This window comes from Melospiza melodia, chromosome 1 (genome assembly GCF_035770615.1).
Source record: "Melospiza melodia melodia isolate bMelMel2 chromosome 1, bMelMel2.pri, whole genome shotgun sequence".
Taxonomy (NCBI): domain Eukaryota; kingdom Metazoa; phylum Chordata; class Aves; order Passeriformes; family Passerellidae; genus Melospiza; species Melospiza melodia.
The window spans coordinates 5,241,972-5,256,833 of NC_086194.1; the positions used below are offsets into that span (position 1 = coordinate 5,241,972).

At 49.4% G+C, this 14,862-nt stretch overlaps 2 protein-coding genes across 2 annotated transcripts in view; both read left to right on the forward strand.

The window, feature by feature from the left end:
• OXSR1 (oxidative stress responsive kinase 1) overlaps positions 1-5,905 on the forward strand; it is an 89,122-nt gene extending 83,217 nt beyond the window's left edge. The window contains exons 14-18 of the mRNA XM_063176987.1: positions 161-237; positions 1,112-1,164; positions 1,485-1,553; positions 2,417-2,481; positions 3,256-5,905. Of these exons, the coding sequence (XP_063033057.1) occupies positions 161-237; positions 1,112-1,164; positions 1,485-1,553; positions 2,417-2,481; positions 3,256-3,330 (339 nt within the window). The 3' untranslated portion in view covers positions 3,331-5,905. The remainder of the gene's footprint in view (positions 1-160; positions 238-1,111; positions 1,165-1,484; positions 1,554-2,416; positions 2,482-3,255) is intronic.
• Positions 5,906-7,195: 1,290 nt separating this feature from the next.
• LOC134429755 (solute carrier family 22 member 13-like) lies at positions 7,196-14,862 on the forward strand. The gene is made up of 10 exons (XM_063177114.1): positions 7,196-7,607; positions 8,596-8,699; positions 9,036-9,190; positions 9,514-9,682; positions 10,112-10,232; positions 11,045-11,139; positions 11,436-11,650; positions 12,108-12,216; positions 12,341-12,551; positions 13,295-14,862. The coding sequence occupies exons 1-10, from the start codon at positions 7,236-7,238 to the stop codon at positions 13,388-13,390; spliced, it is 1,647 nt and encodes a 548-aa protein (XP_063033184.1). The 5' UTR covers positions 7,196-7,235; the 3' UTR covers positions 13,391-14,862.

Below are 14,862 nucleotides of genomic sequence, written 5' to 3' on the forward strand. Positions count from 1 at the left end.
GGTTCATTGATCTGTTATCTTTCTCATTGCAGTGCCATGATTCCAATGATGAGTCAAACTCTTACTTGTATCAACTCTAAAGTTATCAAGGTTATCTCTAGTTTTAAAACCAGAGCAAGATATTGTTAACCTGCCTTAAAATGATGTAATCCTATTGCAGGCCCCACCTACAGCCCCCGCTGCAGCTCCGGTACAGGAAGATGTGAGAGTCCCCATCAACCTTGTATTAAGGTTAAGGTAAGGACACAAAACTGACCTGTTCTGTTAATGTGAGCCTTTGTAGAGAGGCCCACTGGCACTCTTCTGTGCCTTTTGATGAATAGGGTGGTGGTTAAGTGCGTGTCAGCTTGGATTTCATCTGCTCTTCTGAAACTGAGACCTGGAAATGCAGTTTATCACATCCACTTTGGTTTGGCAAAACCTGTATTGAAAGAGGTTTTGGTATTTGTGTAAGCATTGCTAAACTCTCATGGAGTGGGAAAGAGGAACTAGCTGGGTTCCCTCAAAGGATTCAGAGATCCAGGGGTTCTGGCCTTGTGCTGGTCCATCTTAATCTTCATGCACAACTTCAGACTCCAGCCAGTTCTGAGAGGGAAGAGCTTTTACCCAGTTCAGGGAGTGGATTCTGGTCTGTGTCACTGGAAACAGGCAGAAAAAAGAATCTTTCTATTCTCATCACACACACTGCTGTTTCTTATTAAAAAACCTGCCTCTCATCTCTGGAGGCATCCTGGCTTTGGTGGGCATTGGAGCGGGGATTCTGAGCTTCACTTCCATAATGTGTGTGCACCTGCAGCCAGTGAGCACTTCCCCCTCTGACATGTGCTCCAAGGATATCTCTGCTGAGGGATCTGAGTTGTTGAGACAGTGGAACAGCATGGCCTTGTAGCAGAGAGGTGGCACTCACCTATCCTGGGCTGCCCCAGGCTCTGTCAGGCTGGGAGGCCCCACTGCTGCTTCCACATGCACAGCAGAGTGATGAGTTTCTGCCTTTGAGGGGGTAGAATGCAATGGATTCACAGACTGGTTATTCAATGACAGCACTCTCTTTTGGCCATCTATCATGCCATGAAATGGTCTCTTTTCATATAAAATTCTCTTCTTTCCACAGGAATTCAAATAAAGAGCTCCATGATATTCGGTTTGAATTCACCCCAGGGAAAGGTGAGCTGCTGGGAAATTCCAGTGTGTGAAGGGGAAGTTTTGTGTTGGGGGTTGTGCTGTTGTGTGAGTGTCTGTCCACAGTGCCTTCCTAAAGAGCTTGCTGTGGTTGGGCTTGGAGCACTGCTATAAAACTAATGGATATGCCTAAAGTGCAGCCCTTCAGTGAATTCACAGCACCTGGTGTGCACCTGATATCTGTCTTTTGTAGAGGGCCCTTCTGCTGTTTGGATTGTACAAGCTCCTTTAGGTTCTGTGTGGTGCCTTCACCAGCTGGACAATTTCTGCTCTGTGGTGATGGCTCTTGGGTTTTTCCCCCACAGATACTGCAGATGGTGTGTCTCAGGAGCTCATTTCAGCAGGTCTTGTTGATGGCAGAGATCTGGTAATAGGTAATTACAAATTAATTTTTTCTGCTCTAACCATTTCAGTCATTTTTTGCATGTTAAAAATGACCTGATTAGTGGGTGATAGGAAAATTTCCTCTGGCCTTGTCCCTACCCCAGTGGCCCTGCACAACTGCTGTCAATTCTGCTGACAGTTCTGTGCCAACATGTAGGCAACCCCCAATTCACAAGAAGATGTTTTACTTGGTAACATTGTGAAGCAAATGTTCCTTGTAATGCAGATGAAGTCTAATTGATGCATTAGCCAAATCATTATCATCTGACAGAGATGCATCACCAAACTGCTGCACAAGCCTGTGCTGCTCACAGGTCCTGTGCAGGAGAGTTCTGGGACTGGAATCAGCCAGGCTTTTTGGGTTTGATTAGGGCTGGGGAAGGAAGTGTGAGTTGCACGTGCCCTGGGGCAGCAGCACGAGTTGTATGGGAGAACAGCTGCCTCAAACAGCAGTTTGATAAATAAATGAATTCTCCTGTGCAGCAGGTGAGACTTTTAAACTGTCAGCACTGCCTGTGTATTCCAACTGCAGCAAGCAAAGCTGCTCCTTGTACACAGGAACAGCTGCTAGTGCAGAATTACTTCAATTTCCAGATGCAGTTGGGCATTTATTACTATTGATCCCATCACATCCTGGGAAAAATAAAAAAAAGTAATTTGATAACAATAACAGCATTTCACAGTTCAAAGCTTTAGGTTTAAGTAGACTGAGTCTAATTGAGATCTAAACCTTTCCTTATCAGTGTAAAAATTCAAAGTTTGTTAAGTAATAGAAAGAGGACTAATGACTTTGGGATGTTTTTCTCCAGCCTGCCCTAATATTTGCCCATTTTCTTTGTGTCTGTGATTTCAGTTGCAGCTAATTTGCAGAAAATTGTGGAAGAGCCCCAGGCAAACAGATCCATCACTTTCAGACTGGTATTTATTCCTGTTCCCTAATTGATCCAGTTGTCCCTTGCAAGGAGAAGGCATTGCATGTAGATGTTTACTGCAGGCATCTGATGTATGCACTCTAAATCCTCCCTTCTTTCCCAAAGCTTCTTACTGGTTGTGTGACTGTAGGCACTTCAGGCTCCCTGCTTGTATCCTCTGAGCAGCACCTGGATAAATAAGCATGAGATGATGTGTTAATTAATATATGTAAATGTTGCAGAGGGGTATTTTGGGGCTTGGGATGTGCACCTGCACAGACTTCTTTTTTGGAGGAAGAGAGTGAGGGAGGGTCCAGATACATTGTACCTGAGGAGGAAATGGGGAAATGAAGAAAAAAGGAAAATAAGAGTGGTGGGCCAAAGAAGAGAGCCAAAACTTGAGGTGGTGAAATTCAGGCGGAGTTACAGTGGCAAAGCGAAGGTGCAACCAGGTCATTGGGAGTGAAGCATTAAGTGCTCTTATTTACTCTTCCTGTAAGGAGTTTTCACTTGTTTTATGCCAGTTATTGCACATATAATGTCTAGTTAGAGCAGACATTGGCAAAACTTCACTTCTGGCCCTTCATACATAAAAAATAAAAAAAGGGTAAAAATACAAAAGCACTCAATTCTAACTTTGGGTAGTGCAAGCTGCTGAATACAGTGCAAAGCTGTCCTGTGGCTGCTTCCTCCCCCCAGCCTGTCTGATACACCTGCTTGTGGTTTCTGCTGGAAGGTAGAGCATGTGTGTTGCTATTTGGATCTCTCTTCCCTGTTTCAGGCATCTGGTGTCGACGGCTCCGAAATTCCGGATGATGGCAAACTTATAGGATTTGCACAGCTCAGCATCAGCTAAACATTGGTCCCAGGAGATGTTTCCCAACAGAGAACCCACATGTGCATATTTGTAATGCTTCTGTTAGCCTAAAAAAAACCACTACTGCCAAAGAATTGAACTACAGCCCCCTTCCTAGAAGCTTTAACATTTTCCTTAATAGGATCACAAACCTTCCTGAAATTACCGATGACGTTTACACCTTTTGTAAACAACTCTCATGTTTTTGTATCTGTCATCTCAAACATGCAGACCCAACACATCATTGCCTGCATGTTCATTTTATTATTGCCTTACTTTAAAGAAAAATACTACTGAGTACGAAGCAGGGGGTTCCACTGCTCTGATGATCTTGCCTAAGTGTTTGCTTACATGTGGTTTCATTTTTTTTTCACTTGCTGTTTTTGCACAAGTTTTAATACTGAACGGATTTTTTTCTTTTTTTGGTTCTTTACCTGCTTCTCCTTCTATCTGAAACACCAATGTACGTGTTGTTTGGGTCACCTGGAGTGCTGAGAAATCTGCTTCTCTTTGGCTGTGTGTTTAAAACTGCTGGTTTGAATGCTTGCACCTGAGAAAGCAAGCAGAGTCTTAACCTACAGGAGGGAGAGCTTCTTTCCCTTGTGTTTGTGTTTTGGAGAAGTTCCTTGACTTTGAGGTGTTAGAAGTCAGCTTCCCTATGTAAACTGCCTTAATTTTTTTCTTTTTTCTTTATCATTTTGGTTCTTTCCACATGAGTGCCAGGCATGGCATGAGGGCTGAACCTTTTAATTTACATTTAGCAGTCCTTCCTCCTGCTTTCATTCTGCATCTTAGGTGTAGTCTGTTCTTGAAGCAGACCAGGGAGGCATCGCTGCCTGGAAACTGGTCTTTCACATGGTGAACACAATATCCATGGTCACAAGGAGAGGAGATCTATGTCACTCTGCCTTTGGAACAGATGCACTTCCAAGTGTCCCTGAAACCCAGTTTGGTCATGCCTGGCTGGCTTCCCAACTGTGTTCCCCAGTCCTTTGCAAGCTGGTACCCGTGGAACCATCCCTGTCGTGTTTTACAGCAATAAAGAATCACCAGTAGAGTGGCTGTACTGGGCAAAAGCGGGCGCTGGGTTTGTCCCTCCTGCTCTCAATCCCTTGGGTCGTCGGGCTGCACCTCAGCCCAAGCCTCGACGTTTGATCAGGATGTCACTGCACCCCTGTCACACACGTATTTAGCTTTTCTTTCCATGTGGTGTTGAAGTTGAGTTTCTACATGAATAATATAAATTATGCTCTGAGTTTGATAAGAGACACTTGTAATGCAATATGTGAATAATAAATGGTGTTGACTTTTTTTTTCCTACTGTTTCACAGTTGGCCTTTTTAACTGCTCTTGGCTCTGGAGTGTTTTCTACACAGAAGTTGTAAGTCTGTAATTTAACATGCAGATGGAAACGAGCTTTGTTTCCATCAGACACAAACAATGCAGAAACAGAGCGGAATGACTAGGTTCAATTAGGACTTTTGTTCTGTTTCTTTGTTTTTCTTTTTTTTTTTTTTTTTTTAATTTCCAAGTCTTCAGATGAACAATCTGTATTTATATCTTGTTCTCTATGAGCAGCTGTGGAAGCTTCCTGAATTGTGCATGTTCTTTTTTTACCGCCCCTGTTGCTTGTAGCCTCTGGGTGGATATTGGCTGTGTCCCCATGGGCTGTCTGCAGCCCCATGGCTGCTGAGTGTGAAGGGGAGGGAGAGGAAGATGAGAATTTGGGAGTGAGGTCATCCTGGGGTGCTGAGCCCAGGAAGCAAGTGCCCGATAGCAGGGAGTTGGTGGTGGCTGGGTTGGCAGGTGTGTGTTGGCACCATTCCCTGACACAAAGCACTCCCTGCAGTGTCCCCCATTGAGCTTGTTGGCTTGGGAAGAGCAGGCTGGCACCTTGTTTTTCCCATCACCCTGTGCTCAGTGTGGATGTGTTGGCAGCCTTTAGGATACAGAGACAAGGTAGTTGTGGTACAGTATTATTTTCCCTCTGCCTGCATGCCCTGGGGACCTCCTCATTCATTTGTGTACTGGTGCTGAGGAAGGTTAGGACTCAAACTGCTCAAATGGAACAATGCAGTATCTATTTATTGTTATTCCCCATTTTCCCAAAGCCAGGACTTAGAGAGCTTGAGCTCACGCTAAGCCAAGGTTCCGTAGTTCTTTAATGGAGAAAATAAGCGAGGAAGAAGCTGATGGGTTTTGCTCTATGGATCTCCAGATCTTTTGGGTAGGGATCCAAAATATTTACTTGGGCTATTACAGTGCTAGACAACTGTCTTTTCTGATGTTGTTCCAGTAAGTGCCAATGCTGTTCATAATTGTTTTCCAGTGTCATTAAGAATTTGGTTTTTGTGCAAATTTCTGATCTGAACCTGGAAGCAGGTGGTAATTTTAAGTTAGTTCCTACTTTTAAGGACAATGCTCTGTTAATGAAAATGGATCCTCTTCACAACTTTGGTGTATTGTAGATTATAATGAAAGATGTAAAATAGTCAGGCTTTTTTTCCTTTTTTGGACTTTGTATTTTACTGCATGTGTCTAATTTTTAATCAATAAAGAACAAATTGTCCATTGCCAGGTGCGTGATGTGTGGTTTGCTTGTCGCTGGGTTGGTTGGTTTGTCTGAGTGATGTCTACAACCCCTGGAGCGTTTGGTTGGGGTGGTGGGAGGTTTGACAGCCCCCAGGAAAACTCTGTAGGGAAAGGGAGATCAAGTCCAGGCTGGATGGGGCTCTGAGTAATGTGGTCTGGTGGGAAGTGTCCCTGCCCATGGCAGAGGTAGAACTGGATGAGTTTTAAGGTGCCTTCCCACCCAAACCATTCCATCTCTGTGCATCTCTGCAGGAGCTGTGTGCAGAAATGGAGCCAGGAGGGCACTCAGGATGGTGTCCTGAGAGCTTGTCTGTAGCTGAGAGGTTTGCTTCAAGCTCTGCATGCCCTGTGCAACTGGGAATGAGCTTCCCCTGTCCAGGAAAGCCTCAGGATGACACAGGCTGATGTGAAAGTGGGAGGATTTGTACTCTGACAGGTGGTGAGAGCATGAACTGCACTCCCTCCTCCACAATAATTGTTCTTAGTGGGTGCCCTGGTCAGCCCCAGTGGGGCATCTGTGGTGTTTTCCAGCATGCTTTACGATGCCCTTCTCATGGATCTGTGGGCAGCAGGAGTATCCAGGTGGCTTTTGGGCACCTCGTGGACATTACTAAGGGGTCCCAGGCAAATGCTTTACCTCCATAAGGGATGGGCTGAGCAGTGCTGGATTTGTGTTCTCAATGATCATTTTAGGCATTTCAGCCTCAAGCACCATTGCCCTGTTTCAGATTTCTCCATCCTTTTCCCCTTTCCCCAAGTCCTTTCTGCATTTAGCCCCCAGCAGCTGCAGGGTGGCCCAGAACTGGTGGGAAGGGGGGACATCCTGTGCCTGGCTTGCTTGTGTTGCACAGGGAAGCTGCAGAAGGTGAAGGGAATGGCATCTCCATCCCCTGGAATCACAATGAACTGGCCGCCCTTCCTCATTTCTGGTTCTGCCCATCATTAACATAATTCCCTTTATTCCTCTGGGCTTGTTGCCAGCTCTGCATCACTCTGGTCTCATTTTGGCCCCTCTGAACCTGGCTTTCCTGAGTGGCTCAAATGCAAATGCAGCTGTTGTAGTGACTGTGGAGAAGAGTCCGTTCCCTGTCCATGCCACCTGGCCCTGGCACAGCAGCTGGCCCAGGTTCCCTGGGGTCCTTCTGCCCCAGCCAGCACTGGATGTTTGTGGGTGGCACAGGGATGATTAATATATTACATGGTGTACTTCTAGTGACTGCCTATAACTGCAGAGCTTATCTGAGGTTTAAACATTAATTCCAGCCCTCTGGGAAGTCTGTCCCAGCACTGTCCTGTCCCAGACACAGCCACCAATGTCAGGTGTCGGGGAAATTTTGAAAGCAGTTGGTGATTTTGGGCGATTCCAGAAATGCCTGGTGCTGCTGTCCGTGATCCCGTGCCTCAGTGTGGCTTTCCACCAGTTTTGCCAGCTTTTCATGGTGGTGGAAGTGCCTCACCACTGTGACACCAGCTGGATCCTCGCCGTGGGCCCCAACCTGACAGAGGAAGAGCAGCTGAACCTCACCCTGCCCCGGGGCCCCGACGGGCACTTTGAGCAGTGCTCCATGTTCTCCCCGGTGGACTGGGACCTGGATTCCATCCTGGCCTATGGGCTGAACCACACTGAGAAGTGCAGCAGTGGCTGGGTGTACCCCTCCGAGCAGCCACCGTCCCTGCTGACCGAGGTCTGTACCTGCTGCTGCATCTGCTGGGTGTGGAAGGGATGGGGCACCAAATGGCCACAGCTCCCCCAGAGCTGGTGCCTGACCATGGTGCAGCTGGGATTTACAGCAGGTGTGGGTAGGGGACCTTGGCTTCACCACGCAAGCCCCAGGTGTGATCCTGGAGAGGGTGCAGGCTGTGCCAGAGGTGCCAGTGGGGAGATGAATCACTCCTGCAGGGACCTCCTGCCCCTGGGATTCCCCATCCCTCTGCATCCAGGGAGTAACCTTTCCAATTTAATATCATGGAATGGTTTGGCTCAGAAGGGTCCTTTAAAAGTCATCTAGTCCAACCCTCAACATCACAATTGTTAGCTGAGAAAGATGCTAAATTAACATAAAGGTGAGTAGGTTTAGATGAAATGTTAGGAAGAAATTCTTCACTGTTAGGGTGGTAAAGCCCTGGCACAGGTTGCCCAGAGAAGCTGTGGCTGTCCCATCCCTGGAAATGTTCAAGGCCAGGTTGGATGGGGCTCTGATTTATCTGATCTGGTGTAAGGTGCCCTGCCCATGGCAAGAGAGTTCAAATTAGATGATCTTAATGTCCCTTCCAGCCCAAACCATTTTATGATTCTATGATCCTTCCTATGTCACTCCTTCCATTGATGCCCTCTGGGTGCTGGCAATTGCAGGACATCTCTTTAACAGAAACTGCTTGTCCCAGGAATCAGCATTGCATCTTTTCTCCTCTGGGAGCTCAGGTGGTCTGAGGAAGCAAGCTGCTGCTTCTGTCCCCAGGCCCACCTAAAGCAAAATTTGCTGACCAGGAGGCTCCCCTGGGCTGGCTGGACTGGACAAGGGGGACTCCTGCAGGTCCCAGTACATGGGAGAGGGACCCCAGTGAGTGCCCCAAGGGCTTGTCCCACCTCTGCCTTGTGTGCCCTCTGCATACTGTGGGGATTCACATCCTTGGAAGTGGGTTTACCAAAGCATCTCTTTCTCCTTTCTCCAGTTTGACCTGGTGTGTGACAGGAAGGACCTCAATGACATTGCCCAGGCCATCTACATGGCAGGGCTGCTCCTGGGATCCATGATCTTTGGGCCTCTGAGTGACAGGTGAGGAGCCACAAGCCCTGCCCAGGGTCTGTGCAAAGGCAGGACAGCACACACCAGGTGGTGTGAGCCTGTCTGGACTGTGCACCCTGTGCATTTTGTTACCACTTCTCACTGCAGGGACCCTGACCAAAGTCCTCGGGTCCCATGAGGACATGGCCACACAGGGAGGTGGAGGGAGAGAGACACAGCATGTGTGCACAGTGCTTCCCTTGTCACCCCACAGTCTACTCTGAGCCTTATCAGGGTGATAAGAATCACTGTCTAACTTGCTGGGCTCCTTGCCATCTCCATGGGGTCTCTCCAGACACTGATTTTGTGTTCCCTGTTTCTCCCCAGGATCGGCCGCCGCCCGGTCGTTCTGATCTCCGTCTTCCTGCAGGGCTTGTTTGGCCTGGGAATTGCCTTTGTGCCCCATTTCTATGTGTACATGGCCTTCAGGTGTGTGGTGGGGGCCTCCGTGTCAGGGATCACCATGACATTACTGGCCTTAGGTGAGTAGGATGCCCTTGCCCTGGGGCATCTCAAGATGCAATAGATAAGTCTTCAAAGAAATAAAAATATCCGTGTTTGACTAGAAAAACACCATGGTGAGGACAGGTCTTGATCTTCATTGTACTTTGGCAACTTCTCAGCCCTCAGTCAGAGCTTTGGGAGCATCTCTCTCCAGCCAGTGCTCAGAGGAGGGCAATGGGAGTGTCCCAGAAGAGGAGGTCAGACTAATCCTCACCTCCAGAATAATTCTTCTCCAGGGAAACACCTGTTGGCCTCAGGGGAAATAATTTTGATGACTCTGAGTCTTCCTTCTTCCTTTCAGCTACAGAATGGATCGGTGTCTCCTCCCGGCCAAATGCAGTGCTCACCTCTCACTGCTGCTTTGCCATCGGGCAGATGATTTTGGCTGGTTTGAGTTATGGGATTCGCAACTGGAGGCTGCTGGAAATTGCAGGATCTGCTCTTATATTTGCCTTTTTCTTCTGCATGGGGTAAGCAGGATGTGGACAGAGCTCCTGCAGATGTGACAGCAGTGTGAGGGTGTGAGTGAGGAGGAGGCAGCAGCTCAGAACCAAGCTGGGTCTTTCCCATCGGAGTGCAGGTGCTGGAGGAGCTGCTGCAGAGCTCAGCACATCTCCCTGGACACTGCACTGCTGAGAGCAGCAGCTGCTCTGCTTCAGGTCCCCACATGTGGCCTTTGGAGCCTAAATTTAGGGTGTTTAGACCCATTGATCCCTGGTCCATTCACTTTAGAGCTGGGCTTGATGATCTTTGCGGGTCCCTTCCAAGGCTGAAGGTTCTGTGGTTCTGGGATCTGATCCTGTGGTGATTCCAAGGCTTGCTGGACATGGTCCCAGAGAAGGGGCTGTGGGGGATCTCAGCAGGACACAGCAGCATGTGCTGGCCTCCTCTCGTGGCAGGGTGCTCCCAGAGTCAGCTCGCTGGCTGGTGACCAAGGGCAGAATCGAGGAAGCCAAGAAGGTGCTGCAGAAGGCGGCGGCCACCAACAAGCGCAGCCTCCCACCAGAGCTCCTGGAGCAGGTACTGGGGGTTCCTGGCCTCAGACACTGCCCTGGGCCTGGCAGCAGCCCCCGGAGCAGGTACTGGGGGGCCCTGGCCTCAGACAATGCCCTGGGCCTGGCAGCAGCTCCTGGAGCAGGTACTGGGGGGCCCTGGCCTCAGACACTGCCCTGGGCCTGGCAGCAGCCCCTGGAGCAGGTACTGGGGGTTCCTGGCCTCAGACACTGCCCTGGGCCTGGCAGCAGCTCCTGGAGCAGGTACTGGGGGTTCCTGGCCTCAGACACTGCCCTGGGCCTGGCAGCAGCCCCTGGGGCTCAGCTCATCCCAGAAACCTCTCTGCATTCCCACTGGGGCTGCTCTGGCCATGGGCTCTGGGGGACTCCAGCTCCAGCTGAGTTCCACAGGGACCAGGTCAGGCAAGAGGCCCAGCCTCTGCTGAGGGTCCGCCTGGAGCTTTCTGGGCTCCCCCTGGGCATGTGGGAAGGACTGAAATGCTTCCCTGGCTTTTCTCCTGTGAGTATTCCAGGAGTGTGACTGATGAGCACACTGTCTCTCTCTTTAGTCTCTGGGTTTGCACGCAGAAATGCCTGAAGGGGAGTTCCCTCCTTGCCCACCCCAAAGTCCCCACACTGGGAAGATGTTCATCCTGAGGAACCTCTCAGTCACCACCCCCTGTGCTGGGCACACAGAGGGCAGTGGGGCTGCCCTCCCTGCCACAGCACTGCAGTCACAGGCCTGTCCCACTGAGGCTTTCTATGGTCTGCAGGTGGAAAAGGAGCTGGGCAAGGGTTTCCTTTTCCTGCTCTGACTCTTTGTCTTTCTGTGTTTTGAAGTTGAAGCCTGAGAAAGAGGTCAAGTCTGGAAGTTTCCTGGATCTCTTTCGGAAGAAGCACCTGCTGAAGGTGACTTTAATCATGTCATGTGCCTGGTAAGTCACTCCCTGGTGCATTCTTCCAAACTTTTAGGTGAAAGAAAAGAAGGGATTGACAATTAGTTATCAGGAAATTCACCTTGTGGCTTTTGAGTGTTACTTGATGGATATTTCTTCTTCTGCCTGTTTAAAATTCTTTGTGGGAAAGGTTATATCATTTTCAGCTTTGGCAGGCCTGTGGTATTCCTCTGGTTTTACATCTCTTGGGAAATGCTTGGTCCAAATAATTGGAGATCAATGCTGCATTTCCTCATGGCTGACACCTGCTCAGTGCCACCCTGCCTGGCTTTCAGGTTTGTGAACAGCTTTGTCTACTACGGGCTGAGTCTGAATGTGACAAATTTTGGCCTGGACATCTACCTGACTCAGCTGGCCTTTGGAGCAGTGGAAATCCCAGCCCGTTTTGCTTGTATCTTCACCCTGCAGAGGTTCGGGAGGAGGAAGACGCAGGCTGTTCTCCTGGTGCTGAGTGGCCTGGTGTGTCTGATCATCACTGGCATCCCTGAAGGTGAACAACCTCATCCCACATGGAGAGGACATCCTCTGGGACAGGGAGGCACAGAGCCTCAACCCTTCTCTTGTTCTTCTGTCCTCCCAGCCAGGGTGGCTCACATCCCTCTAGGCCTCAGCTGACCCTGGCCACATGGGCCTGGCTGAACCCACAGGGCCAAAACGAAAATTTTCTTGTTGATAGCACACAGCAGAGGGCAGAACTGAGTCCAGTGGGCCCCTTGTCAACAGAGCTGTGCTCTGGGAAAATTAATCCCTGGGGAGGTGAGATGGTGGGTGCAGAGCACACTGAAAGTGGCCACCAGGCCAGAGCAGCCTGGCCCATGCTCAGACACTGTCGGAGGCCACGGCTCCCTGCAGGTGACACAGTTGTCCCTGCAATCCCCAGTCACCATCTGTGAGTGGTGCTGAGCCCTCCCCCATCCCACACCAGCCATCTCTCCTCCTCCCCTCAGACCAGCCCGTGGCAACCACCGTCCTGGCCACCATTGGCAAGTTTGCTGCCTCAGCCTCCTTCTCCACCTCCTACGTCTACGCTGCTGAGCTCTTCCCCACGGTCGTCAGGTGAGCTCTCCCCACATTTGGAGTGACCAGCAGTAATGGTGGTGGGCAGGAGTTGTCCCCATGGCTCATCCCCGTGGTGGCCTGGGGGTGCTGAGCCCAGCCCACAGCTCCCTCTGTCCCACAGGCAGACGGGCGTGGGGCTGTGCTCTGTGTCGGCGCGGGTGGCCGGGATCCTGGCCCCGCTGGTCCGGCTGCTGGGCCAGCACCACCGGGCCATCCCCATGGCCATCTTTGGCAGTGCCCCCGTGCTGGGGGGGCTGCTCTGCATCCTGCTGCCCGAGACCTGTGGCACCGACCTGGCAGATGACACAGGGGATGGCCACCTTCCAGCTCAGGTAGGTGCTGGTACTGCCTCTGGGGTGGGGACGTGGGCAGCCAGCGCTGGGGGAGCCCCTTGGATGTGCTGGGGGTTTCTTCAGGAGTTACAGAGGGAATTCATGTGGAAGTCACCCATTCCTGCATGTTGAAGTCATCCATGTCGCTACAGGACATGAAACAACATGAGCACGCACACCGCTGCTCTCAAGGTGAAGAAAAAGGGAAGTTTATTTTCTGACTCCAACATTTATAGTTTCCCAAAAGTGACAGTGGATTGGAGGCTGAAAGTGCCACCTCTCCAATGACACTGGACAAACCAACAGTCTGTCAAATTTCTCCTCCTCCATAAAAGAATGCAAAGCAATAAGTTATTTACAGACAGTGTGTGAGAAAGTTCATTACAAGAATGTAAACATGAGAAGGCTTAGAAAATCTTAAAAAATCAGTGTGACACATCCCTTTATTCCCATCCATGGGATGCAACAGACAGTGCTTCCTACCTCTGCCCTCCTCAGGGAAGTGCTGGTGCCTTGTAGCCCCATCCTCTGGCTTTCACCCTCTCATAGCTCCCAGCCCTCATTCCCCATGGGGCCAGCTGGAATTGCACCCCAATACTTCTGTTGTCTTGCAGGGAGAAGGGTGTCCACAGGGACAGTCAGGAATGGGATCCAAGTTGCTGAAGGCTGCTTGTCTCAGGGCCAGCTGCCATCAGCCCATGGCACACCTTTCCTTGCTTTTACACCCTTTTCCCTTTCACCAGGTCTGTGAAAATGCCACCAGCAGCTCTCAGAATGGGCAGGTGAAAGGAAAAGGTGCTGACCAAGACAATGAGAGCACGAAGACCACCTACTTCTAGCTGGGTCTGCAGGTGGCTGTGGATAAAGGCAGCCCAGTGCTGTGTGGGCACAGAGGACAGGCAGGGTGTCTCTTCCACAGGACACCACCTTTGCCTGGGCCATCACTGCCAATTCTTGGGTTTCCTTGTCTTTTTTGCCTTCCTGTATCTCCCTCTGTAGCTTGTCCTCAGGCACTGCAGGCTGTCACTGGTGTCCAACTGTGCTCTCACTAGGGAGAATTAGGTGCTTTTTACTTGAGGGGAAAAGAGAAAGAAATCAAGAATTAGAATGGAGGCACTTCCTCTTCATTTTTCCTGCTATGTCTCCAGGAAGGTGAGACTGTAAACTTTGTCCAGTGAGACACCCACTAGAGCATTGAATAAACTTGCAAGAGAGAACTGGGCTCACTAACAGGAGAGCTGGAGCAGATGCAGCACTGAAAATAATCTCACACTTGCAAGGAGTGATTTATCGTGGCTGTCTAGCAAGATCATCCCATCATCCCGTTCTCTCATCAAAACACTCCTTTTTATTTTTTTGTAAATTTGAGATACTCAGCTGAGAAAAAGAAAAAAAGAAGTGACGGAAGAAACAGCATGCAGGGAGCAAGGATGTCTAACAGGCAGCAGAATTTTCCTTTCAGTGCTGGTGGCTTTGAATTGATGCCTGTCATGATGCTTAGGGCATGGAAAATGGTGCTGTTGGGCTGCAGTGTGGGACCAAATTGATTTGTCCATTCCAGGAAACTGAGGGATGTTGTGGCAGTTGGTCTCTTAGAAAAAAGTACAAATCTTTCTGGGAAATGTCAAGTCTTTTCTACTCTGTTCTAATCTATTCCTTTTTTGCTGGATCCATTTTGTCTTTAAGAGATTTAGGACCGCTTTTGTCTTATACTGTTAAGAAAAAAAAAAAGCGTTTTTCCTGTGCTTCCTTTCATATTATCTCAGGCCCCTCAATCCAACTTTCTTTTCCCACTGGATGGGTACAGAAGAAGCTTGGGACCTGCACATGGTGGTTCTTCCTCTTTGACTGTAAAACTCAAAGGTTATTTTCTGGTAGTGTCAAGAAATGTTAAACCACAGTATTTCTTCTCTCCATTGTCATGACTACCTGTTTTCCATGGACCAAAGTACCTCATGGATGTTCAGTTTGATCAAGACAGAGTTTTGGATAAAATCAGTGCCAGTGACATTGTCCTGCCAGGAGGGTTGTGGTGCTGTTTTTTCTCTGCCCTGCTTTTCAGAGGATTTGCTGTGGTGCTCATCTCCAGTACCCTGAGAAAAAAGGAGTTCAGTCCTTTGTCCTTTCCTTGGAAAAGGCTGGGGAGTGCCTCCTTCAGGCTTTTATGGAAAACAAGGCATTGAGGGCAAAGGCTGAGGGAAGAGCTTGGAGCCAAATGTACAGTTATTGGAGGAACCACTTTGGGAATTGTACTCAGACTCTCTGTTTTAGCTCATTTCATAAATAAAGGCATCCAAGCACAGCTGATGTA

Bases quoted from the DNA above. Each gene is read 5' to 3' on its own strand.
- LOC134429755 (XM_063177114.1), top strand. From the start codon at position 7,236: ATGTCAGGTGTCGGGGAAATTTTGAAAGCAGTTGGTGATTTTGGGCGA. The intron at 9,191-9,513 runs GTGAGTAGGATG...TCTTCCTTTCAG, and splicing joins CATGACATTACTGGCCTTAG to CTACAGAATGGATCGGTGTC. The intron at 10,233-11,044 runs GTACTGGGGGTT...TGTGTTTTGAAG, and splicing joins CACCAGAGCTCCTGGAGCAG to TTGAAGCCTGAGAAAGAGGT.